The 27388-nt window shown below is 43.2% G+C and overlaps 1 protein-coding gene across 4 annotated transcripts; it reads right to left on the reverse strand.

Moving 5' to 3' along the window:
* Window positions 1-1578: 1578 nt before the first annotated feature.
* LOC129197822 (methanethiol oxidase-like) lies at window positions 1579-27313 on the reverse strand. 4 transcript variants are annotated; one of them, XM_054806581.1, is made up of 15 exons: window positions 27102-27313; window positions 25978-26040; window positions 24539-24622; window positions 21796-21846; window positions 11688-11741; window positions 10508-10620; window positions 9090-9275; window positions 7462-7582; window positions 6215-6397; window positions 5946-6124; window positions 4894-4972; window positions 4300-4421; window positions 4036-4128; window positions 2959-3077; window positions 1579-2331 (listed from the first exon to the last, which is right to left on the reverse strand). In XM_054806581.1, the coding sequence occupies exons 2-15, from the start codon at window positions 25988-25990 to the stop codon at window positions 2169-2171; spliced, it is 1560 nt and encodes a 519-aa protein (XP_054662556.1). In that variant the 5' UTR covers window positions 25991-26040; window positions 27102-27313; the 3' UTR covers window positions 1579-2168. The 4 variants fall into 4 exon arrangements, with proteins under 4 accessions (XP_054662556.1, XP_054662555.1, XP_054662557.1 ...); XM_054806580.1 differs by having other exon boundaries at window positions 26532-27313; XM_054806582.1 differs by having other exon boundaries at window positions 25978-27313.
* Between the last annotated feature and the right edge of the window lie 75 nt (window positions 27314-27388).

The following is a 27388-nucleotide window of genomic DNA, read 5'->3' on the forward strand; positions in this document are numbered from 1 at the left end:
GACCCATTGGTCTCCTCCCAGACTCACAAGAAACTCTCTACTCAAGCTTACCTTTTTCAGTATCCAGATTAACAGATGTTAGGAAAAAAGGAAGTATTTTAATTCAAGCGAGTCCCACACTTTGCTTCTCTTCTTTCTCTAAGCACGTTTTTGCATTTGGCATTTAGTTTTTAGAAGGAATAGAAGCAATCTGCACTTCAGTAGTTGTACACACTTGTATTCAAGGGCATTTCCAATGGAGATTTTAGGACGGGAACCAGACTGGAGTGCTCACTGTAACTGGAATGAGAGACCTCCGTCACCCTGCCACACATTGATGGGCTGAGAAGAGACCTGAGGACCACCCTCACTAGCAAGTTTGTGATCTACGGAAAATCACGACCTAAAAATGCTGGTAGAGTGAGAGGAACTCCCCGATGTGCTCCTGTGCTGCAGGAAGACAGGCTGCCGTCTGCCCTCATGTGGCCATGTGGAAGATGAGGCACCTTTTCCAATTTAAAACGCTCCATCGTATAGGAAATAGGTGCGAAAACAATACGGGCTCCAGTAGTATTGGCTGGTGGCAAATGATTTCCTAACAAATCCATGACTTTCCTGGGCAACATGAGATTGTTTAGACACTGAGTACTCACAGTACCCACTCGGCATTTGCACGGGTTAGCAGCATACACTCCATTCTTGCAACCAGTCCCTTTGCAAGGCAAGCAATGGGTCCTCGCAGTGAGATGGTTTAAACATCACTCATTTCAAACAAGAAGCTGCTGAAAATGGGCTTTTACATCAGACACGGGTGGCTACAACACCATGTCAGTTAGAAAGCTCTCAGGCTTTACCTGGTCCTCACAGAACTGCTTGTCACAGGTTTCAAAGGGACCAGGGGGCAGCAGTCCCGCTGCCCTATGTTAAAAACACAAAATCAAACTCTCAAAACCTGGTTCCAAATACGTTAGGCCAGACAATCAGCAGAATGAAGTCTTGATTATGAAGTAAGATCTGTCAGCTAGATGAGGATTTTGCTGTGGAAGCACAGGAAAAGTCAGAAAAAAACCCAGCCAAAAGGCTCCAGCGGGAAGTCGCATTGAGACACTGCTCCTCCGATGTTGCCGATGTGAGTCCCGTGTTACAACTGGCAATGCTCAGGCTCAGCAGCGAACAGCAGAGGCTGGCAATGGACACAGATGGGAAAGCAACAGATCTAGAGGCAGAAAAGAGAATCAGACCCAAGAAACAGCTTCAGGAAGATGCATTGCGAACTGGCAAGAGAAGAAAGGGTGGACTTGTGAGTGCTTGTCTGTTCAAGAGGAGGAAGACACCTGTAAGACACCTGCTGCCAGGATCACCTGGCTTTGGCTCAGCAGGCAGAAAAGCTCTTTGCAGCTTTCTCTGGTCTTAGAACATGGAAGAGAATCTTTGCTTCTGATAATGGGAACAAAGGTGGCTTCTGTAAAAGTAAATTCCTTAACAAAAAATTTTTAGACAAAAGACGTTGTTAACTTGCTGAAATGACTTTATGTTTTGTGTTCTTTGAAACAGAAAAGGCTGAAATGCTAAAAAGAAAAAAAAAAGTGAAGTTCCACCTGACTTGGAGAACAATTTTATTGTTGTTTTTTTATAACAGTGCGCAAATGTTAAAATATAACCCAGCTCTGGAAACATGTGGCTTCAGATTAGATACGCATGATTTTTATGCTGTGTCTGCTGTAAAGCACTGAGTACTTTATGAGCAAATTAAGCTTTTCAGGGACAGGACACTCTTGCTCTGGGGCAAGCCCATGGAACTGGATACAGAGTCATTGAGGAACAGCTTCTCCACCACCAAACAGTGACAAGGTGAAGTGGCACCAAACAACGCAAACGGTCCTTAAAAGACTGGTGACCTTGGCCATGAAACCTACAGTCAAGAGTGATTACACGGGACCTTACGAAAGGGGAAGAAGTAGAGAAAATGAGATGTATATCATGTTTCAGAGAGATTCACTTGGCTGCCTCAGAATGAGAAGAAAGCAGAACTTCTGTGGCTCATGCTAATGGAAGTCTAAATTTAGACTGCGGACAAATTTCCAGCTGAAACGATTCACCTACACAAAAGGGAAGTGGAGGGTCAGGAGGAGAGAGAGGGAGAAAGAGGAGAAAAGAACAAGAAAGAAGAAAACAGCTCCACACAACAGTTACATCCAGATATCAGAGGTACAGTCTCCACCAGGGTAACGAATCTCATGAGCTAGGACAGGCCCATCAGGTTCCTTCCCAAAATCCACTAGGAAGTTTTTATTCACTTTCAATCCACCTCTTTCAGTATCCACATCAATCTGCAGCATAACAGAGCCTTCCCTGAAAAAGGGACAAGAAAACAGAGAGTGGGAAAAAGGTCTGTATTTGTTGCTCTTCTCTTCCATATTTGGGCAGGATTTGTCTTCGTTTAATATCAAATGGAAAGAACCCCAGATTTAAATTGGGGCTTAGCAGGTCTCGAAAGTGAGTTACATCGTCTTGGTGAAACCTGCAACCTCAAATTAGCAATGAACGAGTGAAAATGAATAGCTGCTGCTACTTCGGAAGGAAGCAGCGAGCTGCACCATGCCCTCCTGTGGCCATCTGGAAGATCATCTCCTTTAACCAAAAACCAGAAAGTCGTGCTGATACAGGCACAGGCAGGTTGGAAGTACTACGGATTCCAGGAGGCTAGCTCACCTTCACTGCTTTCTTCCCATTCTCATCTACTTCCTAATAGCTCATGATTTCAACAAACAGCATGTGCAGACCCCAACTCCTGCGTGCCTGCTGGGCAAGGATGGATTCTGGCTAGTGGGCAGGCTGTGTATAAAAAGTTACTGGATTCGCCCTCCCTGCGTGGGAACTTTGCTCTGTATACCAGCTGGTAAATGCATATTGCTATTTAAGAAAGAAATCTGGAACATGGGCTTGTACAGCCATCCTCGTTTACCAAAGTTTTCTTACTTGACAAGGTCTGGGTAGAACTGCTTGTCCCATCCACTGTAGAGAGAGCTGGTGACATATAGCCTCTTCCCATCCAAACTAAGCTGAATCATCTGAGGACCACCTGGCACCCTCTTCCCCTAAAATGGTAATAGAGAACAAGGTGCTCAAGACACGCTGCCACAGAGGTTGAACAAAAGAAAAGCAACAGCAAGGAGAAACAAAACAGCACAGCAGTTCTACTACTCGGAGGACCATCAGCACTCTGAAATCCTTGACACAAGAACACCAAGCCCCTACTTTGGGGAGAGAACAGTTTTTATTTGGAGTCTGACTCCTTCCTAACAGGGAGCCTTGAAGCCATTTCAGGTGAGTCCCACTTAATTCACAGAACTAGCAATGTAAGAAATAAGGGCTGAAGGGTTCAGGCTGCTGTACCTGGATGGAAGCGTCAAAAATCAGGAGGTGGGTGGTATAACACAGTTGCAAATAAGAACATGTCTATGCTGCAGCTAGGTCACAGTCTGCACTGTGAAGACAAGGAGTACATGGAACTTCCTGAAACTGCCTTCGGTGGCCAACAGAGCTTAGCTGTGACCATACTCAGTTCTTGCACATCCCACAAGACTTTCCATAGGTAGCTGCCTTGGCAGTGGTAATAATAATGCATGTTGCTAATGACCAGAGACAATTAATGCTCTTTCATTTTCACACACACTCCCCCCACTGCAGAATGAGCTGGTTTAGTGCTTCGACCATCAGTTGTTAAAAAAGTATCAGAAGCAACGATGGCAGCGTGATGGATGCATACTGCATTAGCTTTAAATTAGCTAGCTACCAACAGCAGGGAAGATGTAATTACACAGGCTTCAGTTCAGTTGAACAGCTTGTCTGATCCCACCCGGGACCCAGAACACTTACCAGGATTTACCAGCTCCAGCCCGTGCTGAGATGTGATACCTGCCCAGGCTGGGAGCCAAGATCTAAACTAGCTCAGATTTGGCTTTATAGGCGGTACCTTTGACTGAGGGGTCAGGATATTTCAAAATGGATTGCAATTAGCAGAGCACTGACAACATGCGTGTTCGGAAAACTCACTTTGATCACAAATGGCTCTGGCTGATGCTGCAACTCCTTGTCTTCCAGTACAGTTACAGGCCCACCTTTTGTGATGCTGCCTCCCAGAAACACCTGTAGCCAAGGGAATGTGTGAGAATAGCCGTCGGCTATCAAAGGAACACGAAAGCAACGTAGTGACAATTCTCAAGCAAAAGTAAATTGACGTTTTCTCCTCTGAAAAAAGAAGGAAATAAGAGGATTGTACTGCCCTTGTATGTGACAGCTTTTCTGATGCTGCCTCACCTGTCCCACCAGCTTGGGCTTGCGGGTGTCAGAGATGTCGTACTGGCGGATGTCTCCATGCAGCCAGTTACTGAAATACAGGAACCTGTCGTCCAGCGAGATGAGGATATCAGTAATCAGACCTTCAAGAAAATATTCAGTAGCCAAGTCAGGAAATGGACAGGACCAGCAACAAACAAGACCACAAAATTCTAGTCATAGTTGCCTCAGAAAAATTTGTTAAGATATGGGTTGAACAAACAGAATCAGCCTTGGAAAACCAGTGCCTACTCAAAGGAAGTTCAGGTTCCACCAGCATTCCCAGGACCGTTCCTGAATACCGTGAGCTCATGCTGAAAGACCCAAACTCCAAGAAACTGGCCTCAAGCACTGAGCAGTGTGGGAGCAGAAGCCTGACAATCTCCTGCTTGGTGGCCCATAAGCCAGGCTAATTTGGTTATATCAGAAGTGTTGCAGAAAGAACCCAAACCGAAATTTAGAATTTTACAAGGGAAGAGTTTGCCATTTAAGGATAAGATTTTCCAAAAAGCTCACTGTACCAGGGAAATGAAGAGGAGAACACCCTATTTCTTTTCCAAACATGCTCACACTAACCTGGCATGTCAGGGAGAAGCCATCCTTGCACCTTCTTGCTGGGTACTTCAATCACCTTCTCTGCTGCCCAGTCTCCTTTCTGCAGAGGGCACAGGAGAGAACATGGCATTATTATTGCCTCGATGTCAACCAAGAGGGCTCAGCGATGCATGACAGGGGGAGGAGAAGCAAATAGTGCTATTTATTTAGCAGGTCCTGTGCAGAGCTGATACGCACGCTGCAAGTAAGTGTTACCAAGGGGTGAGGATGGCAACTACAGTGCCAGTGAGAACGTTAATGGTTATACCACGCACCAACACCTCAAGCAGACTGCTGTAACAGTAGCAGAACTATAGACTGCTCATCTCCCACAGTTTGGTGCCCTGTCTGTCTCCAGCTCGCCCTCTAAACGGGCCACAGCTCTGCTCCCCTTGTCTGTGACCCCACAGCTCTCCTTTCCTCCTCTCCCTTTGGGTCTTCCCTATGTGTCCAAATACTGTCCATGCAGCAGGCAGCACACACTGACACTGGTGACAGGTTTTGTGTGGTCTGTCCCATTCATACATGTTTGCTGACCAGCCGGCAGGCTGAAAAGCAAGCTGCTGAGCTAATGCTGCAGCCCTTTCCTCACTGCAAGTGGATTGTCTCACGTTCAAGTGATCACTAATGTTCCTATCATTCACAAAGACCTTTGAGACCTTCACAATTCATTAACTGTGATTAAATTGATCAATGAGTTAATCTGGAGGGCAGGAGAGATGGAAGTGGGGCTGACAGACCAGCACCATGACCTCCTAAGCTTTGCTTCCTTTCAGGGTCAGGCTGCTGAAGATTTGCATGCTAGGCATCAGCACTACGGCTGCAGAGACTTCCAGCTGCAATTGCTCAAAGATGAGGGACTATGCGGGAGCTTCAGAAAGCCGCGGCATTGGCTTTGTGCATGCAGGTTTGCTCTCTGACACAACGTTATAGCTTGGCTAGAACTAAACAGAATTCTATTTCCTAAGTGATTGGTGGATTTCTGAAACAACTAGGTTTGAGCTTCTGCACTTGCTGTGGCTTTCATTACGTACCTCTGTTTTGTAGAAGCGATGCACCGCAGCACTCAGCGCACATCCAACAAACCCTTCTGCGGCATCCGGATTGTGGAGGAATCGGATTTCCAACGGTATGGAGCCCTTCCCTAAGTCAACTGCCTGAATGTAGGTGTGAGTGCTCCAGTCCCACACATTAATGCGGTGCCCATAATGCCCTAATGGATCAGGTCAGACAGAAATAAGCACAGAAGATACTAGTTTAAACAAGAATCCCTTTTACTTTTGAGAGTTAAACACTCCCTCACCTCTCTCTACATCAGCTGGATTAAACCCATCTGCCAAGACTTTTGGGGCTCCCCATTCGGTGCTCATCAGGACATTGTGTCGTGGCTGATACCAGAAGTCATAACCCAGGGGAGGTACCTTTTCCCCATTCTCCCAATTTCCTTTCACTTCAAAGGTCTCTCCGTCCAGCAAAATAAAGCCACCTGATATAAAAACCGAAGAAAGTTGTTTGAAGACATTCACACAGATTCACAGCTTTAAATAAGTTAAATAATACATTAATATTTAAATGTCTATTTTTGAAACACGCTGTAAAATGCAACTCTGCTTAAGGAAAATTTTGTCATTCCGTTGGTATCGCTTTTGTGGACTAAAGCAAATGAAAGCTGGATTTTTAAAGAATTTCATCATGTTGTAATGAATTTTTTAAGCTCCAGTTGGCTCAAATGTCTTACTCAAGTCATTCCAATAAATCAGTAAGCCTCCTAGAGTACATTTCAATTAAGAGATATCTTAGAGAAGATCCTGGAGGAGTCACCTCTGTTTTTCTTTGCTTGCCACCAGTATCCTTGAATTACATACATAATATGCATCTATTCAAGGACATGTTTGCTCACACTCCAGAAGAGAAAAACCCTGTGAAAAACAGCAGGGTTCACCACTTTTACATCTGAAGCCTATTTCTCCTAATAGGTAGTATTTCTCTTTAGATGTCAGGTGCTTTATGTCTGAACAGGTAACAATATTTATACACAAGAATCCTTCAAGAGTTTTAAACAGGACGTGCACTCTAGAATAGTTTGAAAGGCTTCATTTTCATTAGACAATGAGATGGAGAGGATTTAGGGTGGCAACAGAATCTTTCATGGCCAAGTCACAAATACTGAGCTGATACAGATGATGTTTGAAAGCAACTCCTCCTTGCTCTATGCTGAAGGGACCCAAGTGAAACGTTAGTGGGTTTCTTGCTCATATTAAAACCACTACAGCTGGTTGTCTTTAGTAATATATGTGAAAGACTGAGACATGGAAGCTGAACTCATCGAGGTTCCTCCACACCAGGTGTGAATGGCAGAGCCATGTCCATACAGCTTCCCTGGTACCTGAAGTATTTCTTCTACAGTTAAATAAACAGCTGCTGGAATGGTGATGTGCACAAAAGAACTGTAAGCTCTTACAAATCCTTCTGGCTTTGCAGCCTGTACTTTGGGACCGGGACACTTCTATACCACCAATACCTTTCTAGAGTAATGAAGGGGATTAGTACCTTTTCCGTTGCCAGAAGGGTCTCCCAAACAGCTGACTAAGATGTCACCACTGCCCAGACAGTGAGACGTGTGAGGATTAGCCACGTTACCTTTCCAGAACAACTCCACCGGCTCGACAATCTAAAATAAGCATACACATAGTCACAGTCAGCTTCCCTGAGATGGCTGCAGAATACCAGCTCCACTCCTAAGAGTGAAGGTTTCGAAGCCTGAGGAAGGAGTGGGAACGACGTATGTGTGGGGGATTGTTTCTGCTGCTACTTTGTTTTTCCAGCACCTGCCACCTCCCGCTTTCTACTCTGCCCAGTAATACTCCATGACATTTATTTGTTCTTCTCAAAAATATAAACACCAAGAGTGGAATGGTTAGAATCCATCTAATTCCTGCACCAGTGAGGCACTGACAGCTGCGTTTGTTTTAATTAGCATCAGTGGCAGAAACACCACTTGTGTGCATTGAGACATCAGTTCTCACTGGAGTACCAGCAGTTCAGAGGGGAAAAAAAATAATCTTTGAGGCTTGCCAGAGACTCAGTTTGAAACCAAATTCACTGTACAAGAAGAGACCTTTGGGGGGGTTTATTCCACTGCATTAACAGTTAAAGGCTGGCAGAGCCCTACAGAACTCCCAACTGAAAGACTCTGAATGAGAGTATAGGCAGGTGGGGTGGGACAAAAGACCACTTAAAAGTTTCCTTACATTCCACAGTGTGACCTGTCTCCAAAATACGGTTTTGATCACTAAATTTGTCTCTGCCAAACCTGGAACTTTGTACTGAAGTTTCACACCTGACAGTGTATATATTTACATCTAAGCTAATCCTCTATGCTTACTTTTTAGCCAGCGAAAAGAAACAAACACTCTTAAAACAGGGTTCCTTTACCCTAAAACACTTTTCTGAACTAAGTTAGACAAATCTGACTCCAGCAATGCCTTTTTTTTTTCACTGACTGTAAAGAGAATCTAAACAGTTAGACATGAAAAAGTGTGTGTATCTGCACCTATATCTATGCCAGTATCTGAATCTCTGCCAAATGAATTCTATTTGCAGTGGGAAAATTTCAGTTGTTTCCATGATCAAGAGATTTAAAAAATGTTCATTTCCCCATATTAAAACATTTTCTTCAAATTTTCTTTTAAAAAATCTACATATCCCATGTTTAGGAACCAAGGATTACAAATCAAGGGGGAGGTGTCCTTTATGGAAGAGACCTGGTTTTGCTCAGCGAAAATCCAATCAAATTTGAACTCATCTCTGAAAAACACACAATCTACATATGCTCAGCTGAAGGGGTCAGGTAGGTCCTGTAGTCAAAACCAATAATGCAACGTGCAACTACTTTGCCTGAAACGCATATTGCAGAGGCAGGCGGAATTTTGGAACTGCCTAATTTTTCAGTGTTTGATGCTGCATTTACTCGTATTTCTTTAGTGTGAGATTTTTGTGTGTACTTTATCAATAAACTGGAGGAGTTTCAAAACTCCCACAAGTTCCTAATATTTGACAAAAGCTTCCATAACTGTTCCAACTCTGCTTTTCTAATTTGAAGTTGGAATCCACAAAATCACCGTCTCTTGGTCAAAATATAAGAAATAAAATCCCAGCTTAAAGTCATCTAAATATACCTTATGGATTCTAGGAGCTCGCATGTCTGTTCCCACATCCACCACATAAATGCGAGAAGAGATGAGACTTGGTAGAATCAGACGGTTTCTTCTCTTTGTGGCATCCCCAAAGCAGCTGCTACAGGCATTCCACCCTGAATGATGGAGCTCATCCTTAAGATTAGGCATGGGCAGGCGGTGGATCACCTACAAAGTCAGAGACAGACTTAAGATTCAGTCTGGCATAGTTTTTCCCCTAGGCAAAGAAATGGGTCTTTATGTCAAAGCATAAATTAATAAAGAGCAGAAGGAACATGCTATTTGTTATTCAGGAGGCAGATTCAGCCCAAGATATGCAGAGCTGAAGCTGTAAAGTGGGAGAAGAAAGTTGGACATCATGATTGCCCAGCATTTGCTAAATGCTGTATGCTATTAAATTAATCCAAATCTTTAAAAGACTCTCTCTAATTAAGGAGATGTGGAACAATGATATGGAAAACAACAGCAAACCCATCACCTGTCCATGTGCTGCAAGTCTCTGATTGCAACTGGGGCTGACTGTAGCAAATGGACATGTTAATTTGCACTCTTGCCTCTGATTTTTACTTTTCCACTGTATAACTAAGAAAAGTTGAAAGATTACAGCCGAGTTTTGTCAAAGTTTTAGGAGATTTGTTGCCTCCACTCCTCCGCAATAAAACCCTAAGCAGTAGCTATAAAAAAAAGAACAAATTATGAAAATCTTTGTTGTCAAACCAGATTCACTGCTCCTTAAACACATGGAGATCAGAGTCCAAAGTATCTCCAGCAATTTCAGTCATACAGCGCTGTGTGTCTAAATGCATTTAAGTGTACACTATTTGCAGTAACAAACTGAGCAGCTTCAGGACAGTCTTACCAGTATTTTGGATCTGGTATACTGGTAGCTACCTAACAACAGCTTTCCATCTATGAAGTAAATGGATTGGATTTATAATATTTATAATGCCTACTGTGTAGAACTTCCCAGGGTATTGGACATCCTGCATTATAAACTCTCTCCATACCACTGGCACACCCCGAGGAAATATCACCTTCTAGAGCTTAATACTCATGCTCGGTATAAATCAGTAAGTGTTACAAAAGGAACTATTAAAATCCCAAGCACAAAAATGCTCTGAAAGCATCTTGAGACTAACAAGCTAAATGTTAGCTTTGAGTAACCTAGTAAGAACAGCAGAGGATTTGATTTGTTCTCAACACAAATATCTACTTGAACAGGATTATGAGAAAAGAAAAAGAAACCTGAAGTCAGACACAGAGCAGGGGATGAAAGGCTGCACAAGACCCAACCTTCATAAGGGTCACAAACCCGGTGAGAAGTTAGAAATGGAGAATGAGAACCCAAATATTCACCACCCCAGAAAATGGAGCACCGGAGCCGTTCTACACACGGGTACCTGACAGTAGTGTGGAGATTGGGGGTCAACATCCACAGTGGCCAGGTAGTCAGGCTTCTCTACCCCGGTGTTCCTGTAGATACAGGGCAGGTACACAATCTCCTCCCGGGGACCTTTCAAGGCAGAAGTCTTGTTGAATGCATTGAAAGAAACCATTTTGACAAAAAGCTGCGGTTAACTTTCAGAGACTCTTCTCTGGATTTAATCTCTCTGTTGTAAATGGTGATTCCTCCTAGGAAGCTGGACCTCAGCATTTCCACTGTATGAAGAAACACTGGCAGTATATAGTTTGGGCAGCCAGAAACAGCCAGGAGAAAGCGCTTGTACAGCTGTGGGGCCTTTCCACTCCCTTGCCCTCCAATGCAAGAGGCCCTGGGGATACCATTCTTCTCCTGAAAAAGGGCCGTTGCTGGAGACCATCTTTGCACCGGCAAGGCCGCATCAAGCCTCTCCTCCCCCCAGTTACACAAGTGACGACTCCCACTGCCAGGGCCCACCCTTCAGTCTACCTGTGCCAAAAGCCTGCTTATCGCAATCTATAAAATTGAGGCTTCTAAAATATATCGAAGGACTCAAGATGAAGTTCTGACACTATTAAAAGCTATAGCAAAATGCCTCAAGGGCTCTAGCGGGCTTCAGGATTTAGCCGGACACCGCTGGGAAGAACAGACCACAACTTTTGTCCAGCTACAAGCAGATGAGAAGCTTGCCATTGAAATATCACACAGATTACCCTACAGTCCTCTCTCCTATCTCCCCTTCTTCTGTCCTAGACAATCACTTGTGTTTATGAGAGAGTCTGAGGGCAGTCTGTAAAGGTCACCATCCAAAACCACCAAGGCAGCATTTTTATTTTAGGTTAAACACTTGCCCCCGATATTCTTAAAGCAAAGCTCTATTTTGTAGCATATTAAAGCAGGAGAGTTTGCTGAGTGTTAGCATCCTACAGCTGTGCATACATCCAAACCGCCTTTGGTTCGGTGCTATGACTAGTGAACTCATGGTAACAGAACTTGCGCACTCTGCCCAGAGTTGGGCTCAAAATGAAATAAAACCTCTCCCGATATTTAAAGTCTCCTTAGCCTTGCTAATTAATGAGCCAACGTCCTAGTCTTCACCTAATTTGGAAACAATCCCTTTTCTGACAGCCTGGACTTAGAAAAGATGTTACAGTACTTGCCTTTCATGGCATCCAGAGGGGTTGCATATCCTGGACCACATGCTCCGCATTTTGCTGATCGGAGAAAAAAAAAAGAAGTTATTTTCACCTCCAAATTATTCCAAAGCATGTTTCTAAGAGGACAATGGCTTTGCATTCAGAGACTGACAAATCTTAGATCCAATTCTTACATTGCCAAACACCTGTCGGTCGCACTGACCCCAGGCAGTGCTGAGGTTACTCGAGTTTCTGAAAATGTACACAATATGACACCCCACGCTGAAAAATAATGGGAAATTTGGGCCTTTCATTTCAAGGAGTTCAGCCTCACAATTTTAAAGCACATTCATATATGACAAGGGTCTGGGATTTAAGAAAATTGTGTTAAATGTTTTAGAGCGAGCTGCTGAATCACTGCCAGATGAGTAAGTAGACAGATTGCCCAATTTGAACAGTCCATTTTATTATTACTGGAAAGCCTCCAGCCTTTCTCAGCATACAACTGCTGAAGAAGTGGTTGTTGTCAAGGATTTACGGCCTGGGTAAGAGGTGATAATACAGGTATCACCAACCAGGACAGGAGGAAGGGGAATTACCAACCATTCCACCTTCTCTCCACAAAAACTCAGCTCCTCACCTCTGCTCTCACGCCACCGTCACAGAAACCCTCCTTGAACTGGCATTGCTCATTCTCCACTCTCAGCACAGCAACTGCATCACTCGTCAGACATCTGAGTGGTTTTAGGAAGCTAGAAAGGGAATCTAAACGTCCTCCGGAGAAGGGAACCCCAAAAAAGCAGAAGAAAGGATCCTGTCTGGTAGAAGGCTGGGTTCCGCGCTAGGAGAAACGTGTCATTTCATAACAGCAGAAAACTGAGAAGCAAAGCTCTTCTGTGCTGAGGGTCAAAACTGACCGATGCATCCAGGTGCAGCCACGCACCAACCCTCAAAATGTCGGTGGGGAGTGGGAACCACGGCAGTTGTGATCTACAGCTTCTCCATCTGGAAAGTGTGTGTTCCCTTCCAAAAACACGGGACTCCTCTATTAGGATTTTCCAGAATGAAGAGCTGGATCCTCAGCAAGCTTAAAGCACTGCTCATCACGAACATGTAATACTTCACCAGCATTTCAGCTTAGTCCTAAGAAGTTTCTTAGCTCCCTCTGCATCAGTTTGGATCCTAATAACATCTAATCAAAAAGTGCCTTAAAACAGCCTCGTACACAGCCATTCCTACTCTAACACAGTCACAGAAGGTACATGCTCAGGATTGCGTCAATAAACCGTTGCCTAGAATTAAGACAGTATTACCCTGAAATATTGCTTTAAGGGGCAGTTACAACATGTTGGAAGTTTATAGGCTTAACTGACACACATAAATCTCTACTTTTCTAGAGCTGCAGCCCTGCTGAACCCACTCCACAATGCAGGAAGCTTCTGCTCTGTTCCAAAACGGAACCAGTATACAATCAGCTGTTTAAAACGCAAAAATATACAAGTGCTGTGCAGCAGGATGCCAGCAAAATTTTTCAGTATGACACAAAGTGAAATACACGTTGACAGAAGCCAACCCATAAGATAGGTGCCTCCCTCTGTACCTCAAGTACTTGTACTAAAAATAAGCAAACCAGCTAATTATTTGCCATTCTCTGATATTTGAAAAGAGGTTTATAGGAAGAGTTTCTTTCAGAATGCCACAGCTCTAAGATTTCAGACCCAGAGGCAGTGACAGCGCCAGTGCCCAGTTAATGCCGGAGCCTTTCTTTGAAGGCAAACTGCTCCCAGCAGTCCCCTCACAGGGGCTCATAACTTTAAAAACTGGATCTTCTCAAAAAGAGTAATTTAGTACGTTAGGTTTAATTTCACATCCTTTGTGGAATATTTTTATCTGGAAACACAAAATATAAAGTTTGCTTTGTTCCATTTATGTCTAAGCCGTAATTTAAACTTTATTCCAATTTTCTCAATCACCTAAATTAGCAGGAACTCAGTACGCATTAGACCGCAGCTCAATTAGCATTGCAAATGCAGTTTTCCACAGATTTCTTTGAGAAAAAGATCATTTGTGCCAAATTGTTTTCCAGAGAAAACATACAGCAAGATGATGAATGTTTTCTCTTCCTTCTTCTCATACACGTTTTCTCCTCCTTTCCCTCTGATCTTGTTCAAACACTCTTTTATTCTGAACTATTGTATCTAACTGCCTGAAGATATCCACGGGTGATGCAAGTCTTTCCGTGTTACACGATGCCAAGCACATTTGTGAATACAAAATAAGGTTTTTGTCATGAAACTGTGATTTGTACCATCTTGTAGCAACATGTTAACAATAATATTTACATTGCTATGTTAATAATCCATGGTTAAACATGTTAATATTGCTTATTTCCTTCCAGATCCCCCATTAATCTGGCAGCTGGCCGAGTGTTTCCAGCACCAGGAAGCGGGACACTACATCGCATACATGCGGTTTGCAAACTCCAGCGAGGACAAAAGTGTTGGGATTTTGTTTTTGCAGTATGTCTTACACCTTTATAGGCAAATTCCCTTATGGGTAGCTTCCCATCCACAAAGTCCACCTTCCTTGTCTTTCCAAATTGAAGAATGTTTCTCTGCCACCAATGGCTCACGTGTTAATTTAAGGGGAAAAGCAAACACATTTAGCTTTAACTGTTCATTGTACAATTTTCCTTTTTTCACAAATGAAGCCTGATTCCTCCTTATTCCTATGCAGTTATTCGTACATACACACTCAGAGCTGATAAAAATATCACTGCTCCTTTCGTTACCGTTGTCTACAGCAGTTCTCTCCTGGGGAGAGCAAAGGGAATTGAGGAACCCAGTCTAGTTTCCTTTCGCTTTGTATTTTTTCATGTCTTTCCATCTGTTCCATTCCTTGTTTTGGAGACCAGGAGGGACAGTAAACCAAAGGCAAGTGTCCAGTCCTTCATGAGCCACCACCAGTGAGATCCACAGGCCACTCTGGAAAACTCCATACAAATCAACAACAAGGTTTGGGGATATTTCACTACGCTTACAACAGCTGAAAATATGTAAGCCATAATTTCCCACATAAAGCATAACGAGGGACTCCCTGCAGCTTGCCATCCACTCAGCAAGTTTTAGACAAAAAGGAGGCAGTTCTCAATGTCATAAATGTTCAAAGAGCTTCTCTGATGGTGGCAAAGAAACCGTGCTCTTTCAGGCGGCAGTGAAGAACAAAACGTTTCATTCCGCTCGGTTTTTGGGCACCAAGCTGTACCACCGTGCCACGCAGTATCACAGACGGTGCAAGGTCCGAGGATGACGACTGGATCTGTCAGTCTAGCACTCACAGCATGGAGAAACAGTCCTGACACCTCTGGGTTCGCTAGTCCCTGCTAGTGGGTGAGCCAAGATGCTGTGTTGCTTTGCACCTCCGAGTACAAGCGCTTCCCTGGTCGGGCAGGTGATAAAGATGCCTCTCAGCCTTTTCAAGGGCTGTCAAGTCTTCAGAAATGCTGAGCTCCTCAGGGCAAAGAAATATTGGGAAGTACAGATCATCCCAAAGGACAACAAATACCACAAAACATCATACAAGCAAGATTTAGGAGTTTGTTTTATGAAAAACTTCTGAAGTAGCTATTTTTTTTAGAAAATGAAAGGCCAATCCATTTATACTTACCTAATCAGTGGGTTAAAAGTTTTGAAGCGATATGCAAAGCCTCTGAGGAAGCTGCAGCACAAGCAAACTAGGCTTAGATTAACCTGGAGTCACTAGTAGCCTGGATAATGAGGTTTATAGATTTACAACAACGGGCAACAGCATTGTAAAAAAATATCCCACCTGATAACGCACAGTTGCAGAGCAAATTCAGTAATTATTAACACAAAGAGGTGTTCTTTGATAGTTTGGGTTTAACGGCATGAAATAAAAGAAAGCAGCAGGAAAGACTTTGTCTTTTTATATGCACTGCTTTATGGCAGCAGAGTTCTTCAGCTCACTTAAGACAACCTGTGAAGGTGCCTAAGCCTCTTCATAGAGGGAGCTTAGGAGAAATGTGGCAATAAATTAGGCACCTCTGTTGAGAGCTTAAAGTTAGGTGGAATAAATCTGGGCCAGACCAGGCTTTTTGCAGAGCCTGAGTAAATAGAAAGTCCTCTGAAGTTAAGGTGTATGTGTGGGTTAAACACTGATATGTTAAAAAATGAAGGCAGGCAAATCTGGTTTATGGTATGATTGTGCTAAACTGCTGAAATACACACACAAATGGGAAAAAAAGAAATTGGTCTATCAGCTGTACTATATCCATGACAAGACACAGGCCTTCCAGAACAGCAGAGACAAAAGCAGCACATTCTTTATGGAACCCAAGTAACAAATTATGCAAGCAGACTTTAATGATCTGTTAAATTTTTGAAGAGCAGTCCAAGACTTGATCTCCGACGCTGCCAAGAGCATACTTTTCCAAACCCTGTGAGCAATCAATCACCTTCATGGTACTTTAAGCTTTAAGGTGCAGTATTTAACTTACTCTTTACACACTGCCTAGCGACTTCCTACAGACTGCCACAAAACAGTTATTATCACAGGTTAAACACTGAAACATACCGTTGGTTGGAAAGCAAAGCAAGACAAATATAATTGCACTATGAGTATTTCCAGCAGCACATAAAGATAACCATTCCCCCATGGCAGATAAACCAGACCAGACACTTCTGCTGAGTCAGAATCATTGTTTTTGTTTGTGTAACAATGGCTTTTTTTGACTAAGATCTACGATCTTACCCTGTGTTGTGAAATGACAATGTAACAGCGTCCCCCTTGCAAATTACACAATAATATATTCACAGGCAAAAAAACTGCCATCTGTTTTAGTCCCCTCCCTCCATTTCCTGTCCAGGTATCCAAAAAATGAAAGTCCATACAAATTATAGGGTCTATCAGAAAAATATAAGCAAAGAGTTAAATTCTGGTCCTCAGTTTCCCGACAACCTTCCTAAGAGCCATTCACGTCCACAGCGAACAGAGCGGCGAGTCCAAATGCTTATTGCAGTTCCTAAATGCCGAGGTACTGAGAAAGACATTAAATGGTAGCATAAAAGGCATTTACTGATAGCAGTAAAGCTACTTATTTAAAACCACAGGGGGGTTCAATAAAGAAGTAAACCTTTTAATAGTTGGAGGAAATGCTGAACTTCAGCCCCACGTCTCTCCTCACCAGCCCACCACGCTAACGAACCCACCGGCCCCCTCTTAGAAGTGTCACAGTGCAGAGCTGGAGCCAAAGGCAGCAGATCCCAGCTGGATCCATGGGCTGGATCTCTTACCCATGTCGGATCGGACGCTCAGGGCTGCTGGGTGTGCGCAGGAGGGAGTATGGCTGCCCGGACTGGATTTTAGTGAAGCAAAAGCTGCTGGGAGAGGGTCATATATACAAGAGCGAAGGGGCGGGCAGGACTGGGGAGGGAAACTGCCAAGGGGAGGATCCGGCGCAGCTGGGAGTGCAGGAGGACGGGGACAGAAATTCAGCTTCTGCTTCCTGGGAAAGAGTGGAGGAAGCTTGAGAGCTCTGCGTGGACCCCCGTCCTCTGCTGCACCTGGCCCTGACGCTGCTGCGCCTTCCACCTCCTCCTGTTTAAATTCCAGATCTGTTTATCCAGGTATTTTGTACCCAAGTAACCGCCCTCACGCAGAGAGAGCCTGCGTGCTTTCTAACAGCAGAAGGGGAAACAGTTGTGCTTAAAAACTGCCCATTTTGGGCAATGTTTCAAGTTCTCCAGGAGTCAACGCATGCCAGACCGGATCACAGCTCTCGATTGTGTCTGGATTGGCAGGCAGCAATATTTTTAACGTTTCACGGCCCGTCAGTCCCCTAAACAAGGCACCTACAAAAGGACAACTTGCCTGCTGAAAACTTCACAGAATTACTTCTGAGTGCAGATTCTTTCAAGATTGACAGCTGCCCCAGAGTATTGGAAAATTGGGATTTCACTCTCCATTCCATCTCGGATTCTGCTAAACTCTCCCTAATCAGAATTAGTCTATTATTTCCCATTGATTTTTTTCGAGGACAGCACTTCTTCCCAGGCAACATGACCTCCCTCATCTCCAAAACATTCTCAGGAGAGGATACCGCATTTTACAGACCTGTCCCACTTCGTCTCTGCCTTTCACATAAGCCACCAGTAACAGCAGAAAAACAAAACGGTGCTGAAACACCAGAACTGCTGAAGCAATTCCGCGAAGCCAAGAGAATGTCAGGGAGCACTGATAAACAACCTAGAACTATCCATTTACTTAGATTTATTTACTGAACTTAGCCCTTGTTTTCCTGATCACAAATCAGACAACTGCAGTCTGTTCACCTGTTTACCGCTTCAGACTGCTAGCTAAATATTTTGTGCAAACAAATTATTGCTCAAAAAATGCTTTTCTGTGAATTTTGTTCTTCATACTCCAGAGTTGTAGTCAGGTATTTGAACTGTGTGATGGGCCATCCAAGTCATGGCTTTCTCATCTCATTTGATGAGCTTACTTCTGCTAGCTGATTCAAAAAGATAGTATTTGGGGAAAAAAAGGTATTTTTATTATTTTTGTCCACAAATCCTTAGTGGCCATTGGACTGTCCGTCTTTCATTAAGAGTTCCTTGTATTTCTATCACTCTTTCTGATCTTTTCCTCCTCAGATACAGCCTTGTCTGTCCAACAGTTCCTTCCCTCCTTAACTTTTTGTTTTACAACACTTTACTACACATAAGCTTGATTCGGGGCGGGGGGGGGGGTTAAGCTGCTGTTAAAAAGTGTGAGTAATTGATTTCATAAACTCGAGAGACTGTGTTCTCAGGAGACACCATGAAACGCTAACTGAGCCACCTTGAGGAATCAGACCTGTCTGTTCAGAGCAGCGTGCTCCTGAAGAACCCCACTAACGGGACTCCATGGAGAGACAGTTCACAACTTCACTCCAATTCCAAGATCGATGACCTGAATTTTAGGCAGAGTGGGTGGGAATTCAGTCATTTGCAGCAATGACCTACTGCTTCCGTCAAAATCACCCGGAGTTCTCGCTCTCGAGGTCAGCAGGAGCACAGCCAGGCCGGTCCACACGTCCATTGAAGTCCTGTACTGCCAGGGAGAGGGGAAGCCCATAATACAAACCCCACAAAACTCTGCCAACTGATCAGGCAAGAGTTTACTTCTCTTTAAATTACCTGACCCAACAAGGAATGCGTTATTGCTCAGGATGAAAATCTCATTATATTAAATCGTTAGTGCTCTTGGCTCACATCTCGCACCACTGCGGAGGCAGTGGGATCTGCCGCACACCTCGGGATGTGTCTATCACAAACACAAAACCAGAGAAAGGCCAAGATGAGTTTGTGTGCACCCGGAGGCTTGGGAACAGCCTTAGAGGCAGCCTGAAGCAGGGAAGTTGCAGAAGAGACGTTAGAGATTAAAAGAAGCGTGTGCCAAAGGGGGCGGTCGGGAACAGCCTGGTGAAAACAAACAGCTCGTGAGATAAACCCCTTTGAGTGAAATAGGACTGTGTTAAAAAAACCCACACTAGCAGCCGCAAATGCTTTCATCCAGCCCTTCGCAGGCCAACCTACGCCGCCCCTCCGCTCTCCAGTTTCTATACAGCTCTTACTACTGTGACGCCCCGTGTCGCAGCTCAGACTCCTGCAACGCTTTTGGGAAGCGCGCGCCTGATTTTCGTATCCTGCATCTCGAAATTAATCTCGTTGCAGCGTCATCATTGAGATTCGCAAACATACTTCAATAAAGTAGAACACTTTAATCAACACATCGGCATGCCTTGTCTTGAGAGGTGGCTATAATATATCATTCTATTTATAGCAACATAAAAAGAATGTGCAGGTAAAGCCAAAGAACTGGTTTCTAGCCCACACCTCTTCATGGCATCCAAACTCCAAATTATGCTTGAGGAAAATTCTGATTTAGTTCAAATCGATCTGACTAGATGGTTTATCGAGTCTGGAGCTTCACGTGCCAAAGATTCCCCGAAAGCCCAACTTCCCTGTTCTGCATGCCATTCATTAAGTGCTGCACACACAGAGAACTTGGTTTTGTTCTGAAAGCAAGCCTGGAAACGGGACTGCACAATACCTGTCCCATCCCGACATTTCCTTACATTTTCCTTACATTTCATGAGCAATATGGAATGACTCCAGATCGTAATGCCAGGATTTCACATGCTCTCACTGTTATTCTTCTTTGTGAGACTTTGTCTGGTTCATTCTCAGCTGATACAGCATGCTGCATGCCCTCACATTTTGACACACTGTTTTTCTGATGTTTGATTCAGATTCTTCCAAGGTGGACAGAATGTGAAAATTCTTTATTTTCAATCTTTAGATTCTACATGGGATCTACCAACATTCATGCCAATTCTTTCAATTACAAAGAGAATGGAAAAATAAACTGTAAGCTCTCTAGTTTAACGGATGTGCTGTATATTACCTGTGCATAGCATGTGGGGTATTAGGCCCCTCGTCTTTTATTGAGAGTCCTTGTATAAAAGCACCGTAAAAAAAAAAGAATTATAATTATTAACCATTATAAACTGGATCATATAAAATAAGGTCAAATAGCTACAGTCTGAGTTAGAAATTTTTTTTTTTTCTTCACTGCTCTGGACAAGTCTCAAACTGGCCATCTGTCAACCTTTCTACCTTAACATCAATGACTTTTTCAACTCAGCAATGTGTTTACAGAATTAAGCAACCAGGAGTTACGTGTTTGGTTTGTATCATTTGTTCTGCAATCCCGCAAAGTGCAAAACCTCTTCAGGAGTAAGATCAGGACCTTTACATTGCACTCATATTTTCGTTCTAGTCATATAACTAATACAAACAACATCTCTCCTCCCTCTCCAAACATCTCAATCCTCTCTCCAAAACAAGAATATGGGAACAAAAATCTAAATGTCATTGTCAAAGAGTACAGCAACTAAGAATTCCCTGTTGTGCGTTTGGCTTAGTAGACAGTTTAATGCCAAGGTTTTATCCTTTCAATGTTTATGAAAACATCGTGGCAATTTAAATGAATCTTCACAAAACAGGCAAAATCTTGCAAACCTCAGGCAAAAACCTCATAGAGAATGGTGCTTGAGTAAAGACCATCGCATTTAGATGAGCAATGTTATTTCTTTCTTCTCTTGATTGTACAGAAAGTATTAAAGCAAAGGAAAAAAGAAAAGAAATCCAAACAAACACAACGCAAAAGTAAACCCCCCCAAACAAAAAGCCCAGCAAAACAGAGCAATCCACTGGAGGCAGATTCATTCACCTCTAAAGAGGATGGGAAAGAGAAAAACCCACCATGACAAACAAGAGTCGGATCATCTGATGGACAGCTGGAAAAACCTTCAGCCACCCCAGAGGTGTGGGCAGAACAGGGCCTGGTGAAGAGTTACTATCAGGAAAAAATATGACGAGCCCATTGTGTTTGCAAAGTCAAACATTCGTTAATGAAAGCTCTGGTTAAGGGTGTCAATATAAATGAAATTCAATCCTCTTTTATGCTGATATAAATTAAATTCAGTTGCCTTTTAAATGTGCATTGTAAACTGTACATTGTGAAATAACTCACCATTATTTTTCGTAAGATACACACCCAATTCAATTCATCGAGTAGCTAAAACATTTTTAACCATTTAGTGCATAACACCAAGCTTAGCAAAAAAACCCCCAACACTTTCCAACCAAGCACAAAGTGCATTTTTTAACTCCTATTTATGACCCTTGCCACGTGAGTATTCTACAAACACTATTAAATTTAGCTGCGCAATACCTACTACGTTAGGTGGCATCATTTAGTTCACCTGACAATTGCAGACTTCAGAGAGAGGAGAATTATAACTGCATTGACCAAACCCAATTACTAAATTTCAATGCCCACTTTAGAAAAAGCACAAGCATTTAGCTTATTTATAACGACATAAGGAGCTCACTTCTCCCTTCTGCAAATCTGGCTGCAGATGTTTTATGCTGAGCACCCAAAAATGAAAACTACCCAATTACTGGCCCAATTTGTAGTTTAAGCGACTCATCAGAATTTACTTTTGAGAATTAGTAAAGGATAAATCAGATTGCAGAAGACAAAAAAAGAGTCAATCGCAGCCTACCTTCAAAAGAAGAGACCGGGAAACAGACACCATTCATCTTCACTTCACTCCCTGGAAAATTGTTCAACAATTTGTTAGAACCTTAAAATAACTTGGAGAGAACTAGCCTGTAGTTATCCAGAACAAATCACGGCACACCAATTTCTTTCTAGGATAAGAGAAGACTTTGAGCAAAAGGGGAAAAGTAGAAGAGAACATGTATCTTGGTTAGAGTGACAAGTCTGATGTTTTGCCTCACAACTTCCTCCTGACTAAACATATAAAGCAACTTACATAAAACAACTGCAAGTTTGGTGTAAAAATACCTGCAAAACTATAAAAACCCAGCTGTGTGATGATTCAAATGGGAAGGGTGTTTCCACTGTAGCTCTGGACCCACATTAACAAGTAATGTCAGTACTGTATCGCATGTGAAATGGAGAATAGGCACATTAAATCTACAAAGAGTAGCAAAGAGGACTATCAAGTATTATGGGATTATGAAAAAATGGAGAAATTTGGAAGTGGAGGAGTGTTTTTCCTGAAATAATACCATCATTAACAGAATTAGCCTGGAAGCTAGAAATGCCTAACAGATTGTAAACAGAGTTTTCAGGATTCCTTTCTCAGTGTATTTATCTGGATATTTGTTCCTAACCTTACGTGGAATCAGAGGCGGGATGAAAAGCATTAGTGTGGATTTGTCTTAAAATGGCATGGAAGCGGTTCTGGACACATTAATTGATGTCAAGTTGGGAAAATGAGTGTCTGCTTCACAAACGTTGACAGCCTTCTTGGAACTTCACTGGTATTTGCAAACCACATAATTGTTCTTTAATCGTTACATAAAATACTACATCTATACGGCTAGTCCATTGACAACCAGAGTTAAATAGCGACACATGGAATAATAAATGATGCTTTTGACAACTTTCAAATTTTATCACAAATCTTACAATAGAGATTTCTGTTAAATCCCCCAGTCGTGCTATCTGAAGGAATCACAGTTTTTCTTTTTAAGAGGCAATATGCTAAGCCTCATGTTTATGGAGAGCTCACAGCTTGACGCTGAAACAAGTACAAAATCCCACACATTTATTATTTTTAATAATTTCATAATGTTTAAAGAAATGGCGTAATCTTGGAGAGCCCAATCTTTTCCTTCAAGGTTGATAATAACGAAATGACAACAACCAGATGTTTAGAGAAACTGCAAAGGGAAATCTCAGCTGGGACGTGACAAGACAAACAAAGCCAATGATTAAAAAGACAGACATTTTTATAGCCACAACAGCTTCCTGCAGAGAAATATCTTGATCTTGGGCCAAATCCCAGAGTCCTGTAGGCTACAGGCCTCTAACTGTATTTTTATTAAGACCTCCCTTGAGTAGGTTTCTTCTGGCAGTAGGTTATTTGCCTAAGTAATTAGCTCATAGCTGGTAGATAATATTGTCATTCTTTCAGGACTAGTGTTGTTAGCTGTCAGTAAAAAATTGCCACGTCTTAGCAGCTTTTTAAGGCAAGGAATCCCGTTCTTTGTTGCTCAATTAGGCTCTCTCAGGAATAAAGGAGACACCTGTATTAGCTGATGAGCTGGACGAGGATGCGCTTTAGCATCCCTTCAGACGTTTGGTGTCCTTCAAAAAGAAAGGTTTAGGTTTGATCTACCTCAGCATTTACCCCTGTTACAGAAATGTGCATTCAAAGAACAGCTTCTAATTGTGATATACATTCTTGGCCAAATGGGTCCAAAACTTCAGTATTAACCAACACGATATCCTTTGTTCAGAGGACCGTTTGTTTTCCAGAGGGAGTACTTCATAAATATAACTCCGAGCGCATGCCTCCAAGAGTTAATCAGGTCCCCTCAGACCTCATACTGTAAAGTAAAAAAGTTTTTAAAAAAAAAGACTCAGAGACCAAACAAAAGGACAATGTACTCCTTCCCTCTCTGCAACATGCTGAAACAGCTCGGCAGATTTCTACCCTAAAAATAGAAATGTAAGAGTTTTTAATGATTTTTAGCAATCTTTTCAAAGACACAGGTGATGACTGCAGCCTATGCATTTGGTAGCTATGTGGTTTAAGACAGCTGAGGTAACTCCTGGTCACCCATTCCTGCCCTTACACTATCCACTGGGTTGTACAGAAACAGCGGGGGACAGGGGAAGACATCTCCTATGCATTTAGTTATCGCAGAGAAATTTTGGAGAAAAGGGAGAAATTTCTAGCTATAAACTAATGAAAATTCATGCTCCATGTTACACCTTGTAAACATAAATGAGTTACAATGTATTTGAGAATTAAATTGAGCATGGAACCAATTAATAAGCATCCTCAGGCATCACAGTGACCCATTTGTGCAAAGTATTAAGGAAAAACACTTAATGGAGGATTCCCCAAATCCAGTCTTCTGAGGTAAAACAACACATTTGACTTCTGCTTCACGAGGCGGATCGGAAAAGCATTTTAGGAAGAGCTTTGTTTCAATGTTTGTTTGAAAAAAATAAAAACAAAGTTCAAAACTTTATATGTAAGTTAAAATATAGAACATGTGGGTGTTTTAAACATTCAGACCTAAAGAATACCAGTTAATGTTAAATTTCTCACAAACAATAGAAACTGAACCTCAGTATTAATTCAATGGGAAAAATGAAATGGAGGGACAGTTCTACAATCAAAAGAAAACAGGGACTGTCCTGTACTTAAAGCGACAAATGAATATAATAAAAAACTGAAAAAAAACAGGGAAAACGTCACTTAACTGTAGCGATCTGGGTATTCTGGGCAGCCAGCACGCCTTGCTGCATAAGCATCTGTCTACATTGATGTACCTGACTCAGCCAATCTGCCAGAGGAAAAAAGAAGTTACATATATAATTTCATTTTCAAATCGTTAGTGGCATTCTCAAAGCTTATTTCTTTCAAACATATTCTAGTGCAAATTTCTGCTCCATTAAAATCTTTACATGTTTTTCTGGCCAGCCCCACACTATTGTTTGAATGCACTGCACAACTGGGAAAAACCTACTACACCTTGTTCAGCTTTCAGAGCTGAAGTACATCCCTCTAAGGAGCTGCTCAGTTATTCTACGAAACAGGAATTTTCTTTTTGGAGCAAGAATATCAAACCCCTGTCTTGCTGCCCTTGTGAATGTACGCAGTTCAATAACCACTAAAAAATGCCCATTCTCCTGCACTTGCCAAACAGAGGGCTTTCCTTCTCTTCCAGCTGGGCATGGCAGAAATTAACAATAACTCGCCAATGGCGACACGATTTCAACCAGCTGCATTCGTCCTGGCACTAATTTCATTTGAATTCGGTATCTGCAGAACATACACTGGATAAAGACAAAACCATCCTGCTGAATCTCTATGGCTTGTTTCTAAAACTTTGCTTTTTATCTCAGGTCTAAGAAACATTGCATTTACAAGGAAGGAAGAAATCAAGTTTGGGATTAGCAGATGATAATTTTTTCAGCAGTAAACACAACCGTTAGTCATCAGTCAGGAATATAGAACTTCGTTGGTAAATCCTTGCTGCTACCGACATCTGAATTCCATTTACAAACTTAATTTTTCCCATCCCTAGCAATGCCAGTGCGGCTAGCTGTTCTCCCCTTCATTTATTCATAGCTTCTCCTTCCAGATTATCTTTTTTTGAAAAAGTGAGTGAAAATAGCTATTATTGCATTAAATAATTAAATAAGACTTCATCTAAGGCAGAGGCTGCGAAGCGCAATCAGGAATACAAGTGCATAACTTGCGATAATGATGTTTGTTATTATTATCAGTGGCATAACCACAGAAGAGAATGCGGCCCTTTGTGTTGCGTATGTATATGATTTATAGGTGACAGGTAGACAGTTAAATGAAAACACTTCCCTCCAGCATGAGGTGAAGTAGCCTGGTGCATTGTGTAAACCAGGAAGAATGCCTGGTAACTCGTGAAGACCATCAGAAGAAAATGAATGTGCTTGTTTAATGAACTGCAGAATCATAAATCACGTTGTAGCAACACATGGGTATCACAGCAAGGGGGTCCATTTGGGAAGCACGCTGCTTCCCAAATTCATAAGAGTGTTTAAAGAGTAAATAAAATAACATTTCAAAGTATGCTGGAGATATAAACGTTAACAGAGTTATAAAATGTATCCTTATATTTTTGTTACATGTTAATTATTAATGAAAAACATGCCATACCCGATTTAACCATACTGTCTTCAGCAGTCTGTACAGTACGCAGTTAAAAGCTGTCCCTCATTCCTAAATTATTCACAACAAGAAGTTCATTATTAAAGGTATGATCACAATACCAAGTTCATTATTAAAGATCTAAACCATTTGAATTTATGCTAGGGAGAAATGTGGTCACCGATGACACGTTGGCTTGACAGATGGCACTGATCCAGCAATGCACTTAAGTAAACGAACCATTTCAAGCATTTCTATCGTTGCTTTGATTCTATGTGGATCGTTTACGTACGTAAAGTTAGGCACAGGCTTAAGTATTCGCTCAAGCAAAGCCCGCACGCCTGGGTGGACAGCTCCTGACACTGGCCTGCGCTGCCGCATCCACCCGCCTCCCTCCCAACTTCCAGGAAATCTCCACGGTCGCTGTGGAGACGTTCAAGGCGATGTCATCCTCAGCCTCCCTTGAAGCCATCTCCAAGGGATGAAACCTGGGCCAGCACTCGATGGAAGTCTCACAGAAGGGACGTAAACCGTAAAGAAGTTTCATCAGAAAGGCCTCTAACCATTTTTGGAAGTCTCTTTCATCACTAAATATATCGTTTGGAGGTGCAGCCATCGAAACCCGTTTGAATGTCACTATCGAACGTGTTACTGTTTTTGGATGATGGGGTTCAGTCCTGTAACCGCATCAGCAGATCTTGTCACCTTCTCCATGAAAACTAAAGGCTACGAGGCCAAGGTGGCACGCCTGACTCTTGACAACACCGCTAGCCACCCAAAGAACCTTGCGGTTAGGACATCAAGACCTAATTACAACATCAATAACGTAATTATCCCTACACCTATAGATGGTAGCACTGAGTCCTCGCCATACTGCCAACCTGCAGCGCCTGGCAGGTCTAAGACGCAACGAATGCCACCAAAGGCGGCAAATTCCAAAGCTACAGGTAAAGCCAAAGCCGCCGCCGGCTGCAGGTGGGCGATTCTGGCTGGAGACCAGCTCCGCCGCTGCCAGCCCTGGCTGGATACCGGCAGGAGGGCTGGGCTCCTTTCCAGCAGCCCCGAGGGCCCTCGCCGCGGGCCAGCCCTGACGGGAGGCGGCGAGGCGGGCGCCCCCCCCGCCCCGCGCCCACCTGAGGAGATGGCGGCGAGGCGCCGCGGGGCCCTGAGGCAGCGCGAGGCAGCGCGAGGCAGCGCTAGGCCTCGAGCGGGGCCTGGGCGGGCCCGGCCTCGGGGCGCCCCTCCCGCCGCCGCCTCCCCCCGCGGCCGGGGCCAGCCCCGGGTCGCCCCCCCTCCTCCCCGGGCCCGCAGCCCCCCGGGCCGGCCGCGGCTGAGGGGGAGGGCGGGGGACGCCGACCCGCCCCGCCGCGTTTGCGCCTCAGACAAACTTCGTCAGGGCCGGAGGATAGGCGGTGCCGGC

The sequence above is a fragment of the Grus americana genome, chromosome 29 (assembly GCF_028858705.1).
Source record: "Grus americana isolate bGruAme1 chromosome 29, bGruAme1.mat, whole genome shotgun sequence".
Classification (NCBI taxonomy): Eukaryota; Metazoa; Chordata; class Aves; order Gruiformes; family Gruidae; genus Grus; species Grus americana.

What these genes read in the sequence shown, in the direction of transcription:
- LOC129197822 (XM_054806581.1), bottom strand. An exon ending in CCCTTCTGGCAACGGAAAAG is followed by an intron (nt 6,398 to 7,461) that starts GTACTAATCCCC and finishes TTTTTATATCAG; the next exon opens with GTGGCTTTATTTTGCTGGAC. An exon ending in ATCGCTTCTACAAAACAGAG is followed by an intron (nt 4,973 to 5,945) that starts GTACGTAATGAA and finishes TGCCCTCTGCAG; the next exon opens with AAAGGAGACTGGGCAGCAGA.